A 5,531-nucleotide genomic window follows, 5' to 3' on the forward strand; every position below is an offset into this window, starting at 1 on the left:
CCCATTTATCACCACGTTGGGCTGACTGAACTCTACAGTTAAACCTCGATAAAGTAATGTTCGATAAAGTAATAACATCGATTATATAATAATTTCTTTCGATTCCGACTTGGGCCAATGGATTAAAATAATAATCTCGCTAAATGCATTAAGTAATAAAAAAATTGAATCCTTAAGGGCCCAATAAAATATAAAGTAATAATTACTGAATTTCATTGAGAAAAAAAAATATATATATATAGACCAAAATCTTTCAATCAATCAACAATACCCGTACAATAATCATTCCTTTTGAAAATATGCATCTATAGTTGATTGTTTTTTCTTCCCACCTAAATCAAAATGAACCACATCCTTAACTTTTTGTAGAGCATACACAACTTCCGGAATATTTTGCTCGTGTTGTAGCAAGTAGTTGCTTAAGGTGACTACTGCTTGAAATGCCTCTTTTGACGACACATTTGGGACAACGCTACTATCATCTGGTTCAGGATTATTCTCATCATCATTACTGTTCATTACCGATTGAATAATTTCTTCGTCTGTAGGTGATCCATAACTGCATCATTCTCGCTATAATAGTTCAAAAGATGTTCAACATCCATCACATTTCTATAGTGTAAATTAGAGATGACATCATTTAATTATTGGATACTTTCTTCTAATTCGCCAACTTCTGGTTCGGGAATATTGTTTTCTTCTGACCGAATCTTGCAATGTCGAAAACAATTTGCAATTGTTGTTGTCTTCACATCAAAATTCCAAGTCGTGTTAGCAAAATTAATAGCATTCAAAATATTAATTTTTTCAGGATTTGGTGCTTCAACCTTAAGGCCTTGTAAGATGCTAGAATAAAAATGACGACGATAATGATCTTTAAATACTCGAATAATCCCAGCATCACATGGTTGAATCTTAGACGTTGTGTTAGGAGGTAAGAAAAATAACTCTACATTTCTTAAGCCTTCAACTACCTTTGGATGGGTTGGGCAATCGTCTACTATGAAGAGAACCTTCATGCCTTTCATTCTCTTATCAAACCAACCAACAAAATCTTGAAAAAGCAAGTCAGTCATCCAAGCTTTCTTGTTGGATCGATACTTGCAATTAAGATTGTTCATGTTCACATTTTTAAACCATCTAGGATTTGCATACTTACCAATAACCCAAAGTGATACTTTGTCAAATCCATCACCATTGCAACAAAAAACAACATTAATTCTCTCCTTATCTTTTTTGCGTCCTTTGAGCTGCTTGGTAGCAAGTGAATGATCAGTTTTCAATCGGCAAAATAATCCAGTTTCTTCCATATTGTAACTATCCTTCAATTGAAACTGGTCTAGTTTTGATCGTATTCCAGGTAAAGCATTTTCAATGTTCTCCATGATAACTGAACCACTTTCACCAAAACATTGGTAAAATTTGATTCCATATCTTGCCTTGAAACGTTCTAACCATCCACTAGAAAAGCTGAATTCTGGATTAGTTTCACCATACATTCTTTGCAAAAACTCTTTTGCTTTTCCTTGGATAATTTCTGCAGACATGTTCACTTTATCTTACCTTTGAAGAAACCACTCATACAAAACTTTTTCTAAATTAGGGTATTTTCCCGATTTGTGCCTTTTAACATCGCTATTTTTCATCTCATTTGACAAATATTCCGACGCCCTTTTGAGAGTGTGTCGATATTGTTGATTGACTAATAGTCAAATCAAACTTTTGTTGCACCCATGCTTGCATATCTTTTTAGCTAATAGTTGGATTCTCTTTCTTATGCTCACATATTGCACTCCACATTTTATCGGTTAAAATTGATTTTTTTTACTCTTTTCAAATGATGAGAAGATATTGGAGGGGAAACAAAATATTGTATGTGTTTAGAATATGTCTTCCAAACATCTAACTTTTTTAGGTAAAGACTAAATCTTTTCATTTGCTATGTACGTGAATTTAGTTTTTAGAGACATTAAGTTTCACTAAAACTTTTGAGCTTCCCTAGATTCAAATAATACTTTGATTAGTGTCTTTTGATTTTTCTTACCACGTACAATGTACATATTTTATATTGAAAAGCTCTCTCTAACATAATAAATATTTATTTATCGATAAATGAATAATTTATTCGTTTATTGATAAATAAATAATCTCGCTAGATGAATATTTTTTTCCGGTCCCGAGGGTATTACTTTATCAAGGTTTAACTGTATAAGGCTTAAATTTTCTATAAATTTTTAATAAGTGTCCACAAGGTGTTTGTAGCATTATCATATAATTATTTTGTTTATAATATTGAAATTGTTATATGAAATCATTTCCTAATAATATATCACATTTTAATTTATCATATTTATAAATTTTATTTATTGTTACTTATTTACTTCCAAAAATTATATTAACTTTATCAGCACTATTAATTATTTGAATACTTTCTACTGTAACTCCAGTTATTTTTATATTACCATTATTATTCCATAATTTTATTTAAAAACTTTTAAATATTGTTATATCACTTCCTGTATCTATTAAAGCACAAGTTGTATATTTGTTTCTACAATAGTAATTTGTATATACACAGCTAATGGAAAACTTATCTGATTATTCATCTAATTCTTTTTACATAATGTAGTTTGTCCATTATGAACAATATATAGTCATTCTCTTTTTATAATATAATCTTCTAATCCATTTAGAAAACTCATTCCTAAAAGTATATTAGAATTTATATTCATACTCTTATCTATGTAATATGGTACTAAAAGATCTATTCCTCCTATTTTTATTGGTACATTAACTTCTAAATCTATAATATGTATTGGTACATCAAAATTTATATACTTATATGGCTTAGTTTTATGAGTCACTAGACTTTTATTTCTAATCGAAATTATATGACATTCACTAACTCCTGTATCAATTAATATATTTGGTTTATTTATACTTTTTCTTCCATTATAATATTTTTCTTCTATTTTCATATTTCCAACATTCTTATATAGTTTTAGTTCTTTTATTTTGTTGATTTTTTCTAGCTGGTTTTTATTAGGTATTTTAAAACTTTTTGATCTTTTAATTAATTTTTCATCCTTAAATATAATATTATTAGAACATTCTCCTTCATTTAATTCTGTTATTTCAGATTTATTTTTTATTATACTAAATTCATATTTTTCTGAAATTAAACTTATTTGTTTATTTGATTCTATTATTTTACTAATATATTTACATTCTTTATGAACTTCAATATATGGTTTATTGGAATAAATATTCTCATAATTAGAATTAGTAAGTGTCTATAAAGCTCTATATTCTATAGTCATAATTTGATCACCTGGTTGCATGATATTATCTTTATGAAGTTTAAAATATAGTCCTAAAATTTCATTAAAATTTTTATCTTTTAATGATACACAATATTTTAGATAACTTGTAAATATAATTTTTTGATATGCTAAATTTCCTTATATTGTTCCTAAATGACTATCTTTTAAATTTATTATTCTTCCATCATGTAAAGTTATAGTTAAGGATGAATCTATCCCTTCTCTAAATAGTGATTTAAACATTATTTGTATTCCTGTTGAATAAACATATTGAATTTTTTCACTTTGTTTTTTACTAATCTTTGTTAATAGTTCTTCAACTGTATTTTTTTGTTAAAAGATTTAATTTATGTTGCCCATAAGTTGTTCCCATATCTATGATTTTTTCTATTTTGTGATATTCATTTATTGTTATTCTTTCTCTTTTCCAAATTCCATCAAAGACTTCCCACTTTCCTATTTTTAAATCTAACGATAATTTTTACAATTTTCTAAACTTCTTGTTATCAAAAGTGACTTTTAATTCATATCCTTCTATTCCTTCATATTCTTATATATTTATGTTATTACTTTCTATTTCTTCAATTTCTCTATTCAGATCCTAATTTATCTTCTATTTCACTTATATATACTTCTTGATTATAGTATTCTTCAATATTTGATATTTCACTTAATTCATCTTTTTTTTTTCTAAATGTTCTTTTTGTAATATTCTAACTTTCTTTTTTATCACAATCAGAGCTTATATAACCTATTTCTTCACAGTTTCAGCATTTACATTGGCTTTTATTTTATTTTTTTTTGTTATTCGGTTGATTATATGTGTTATTTTCCTTTTATAATATCTTATTATAGGTTTTATATATATTTTTATTAAAATTCTCAAAATTTTTAAACTTTTTATTTTTATATTTTATTTTATTAATTTTTCTTTCAGGATTACATCCCCATTGCACAGAAGTTTCCACATCTTCACAACATATTTTAGTTAATTTTTTTGATTTTTTCATTAATTGTCTTTGTTGACATATATATGCAAGTTTTTCAAATAAAATTTTTATTCTTGAACCTAAAGTCCTAGGTATTTCATTATTATATCTAACATATTTTTCAAATTCTATTTTAAAATATATTCCTCATGAATCTGGTAACTTATTATAGTACATGTCTTGGTATACTTCTTGATTTTTATTATTATAAAATTGAATATAATAGTAATTTTTAAATTCACACGTATATTATTTAATTTTACACATATCACATATTGTTAAATTTATTAATTTTATTCTAACATTATCTTTTTCTCTTATTGATTCTTTTTTAGCATTTCTTATCTAATTTTCTCCTAAAAATTCATCTGAAATTATTCTATTAATTTTTCTATACCATGTCTGTCTGATTTGATTATTTCTATTTGTACATTTCTTTTTATTAATGTTTTTGTATCATTGCTAATTCCTTCCCACCAATTTCTAATATCTCTTTCAAAAGATGCTATTAAGATATTTATTTTTCTTTTAGTATTTTCTCATGTGTCATCTGTATTATATAAAAAGAATAATATCATTGAATTTACCCAAGTTAATAAGGATTTTTTAGTATCTATTTTACAATTTAAATCTAGTTTTGTTCCTCCGTGATTAATTGGTTTATCATAATTATCATTTAATTCAAACATATCTTTATATTTATTTCCTTTATATGGTTGTTTATCTCTTACTTCATCATAAAACTGTCTATATGATTTATTATATATAGGTGCATAACTTTCATATGTATCATGTAATTCCTATTTAGAGGTTCCTGTTAGATTAGGTCCTCCTTTAGTATTAATTAAAACTTGGTATTCACTTATATCAATTAAGCTTAATTGATCAAAATTTTCTATTAGCAAATTCAATTCTTTACTTATCTTCTTTTTCTTCCACTTTTAATGTTCCTAACGATTTTTCTCTAGATTTTTCTTCCTCTTCTAATATTTTTGGTAATATATTCTTTCTAAATTCATTATCCATGCGTCCTGTCTTTATTATTATATTCTATTTTTCTATATGCTTCTTTCCTATTCGAGTCATTTCTTTTTCTATAAGTTTTTTTTTATCTATTTTTTTATCTTTATTTTTATTATTTTCTTTTAATTCTCTAATTTCAATTTTTAATATATATATATATATATATATATATATATATATATATATATATATATTT

General features: G+C 25.3%; 1 protein-coding gene across 1 annotated transcript; it reads right to left on the minus strand.

Annotated features, from left to right (window-relative positions):
* Positions 1–282: 282 nt before the first annotated feature.
* On the minus strand, positions 283–1,547 carry LOC111373254 (CENP-B homolog protein 2-like). Its single transcript, XM_022995762.1, has 2 exons — positions 656–1,547; positions 283–542 (listed from the first exon to the last, which is right to left on the minus strand). Exons 1-2 carry the CDS (start codon positions 1,545–1,547, stop codon positions 283–285), a joined length of 1,152 nt encoding a protein of 383 aa, XP_022851530.1.
* Between the last annotated feature and the right edge of the window lie 3,984 nt (positions 1,548–5,531).

This window comes from Olea europaea, unplaced genomic scaffold (assembly GCF_002742605.1).
Source record: "Olea europaea var. sylvestris unplaced genomic scaffold, O_europaea_v1 scaffold1093, whole genome shotgun sequence".
Classification (NCBI taxonomy): Eukaryota; Viridiplantae; Streptophyta; class Magnoliopsida; order Lamiales; family Oleaceae; genus Olea; species Olea europaea.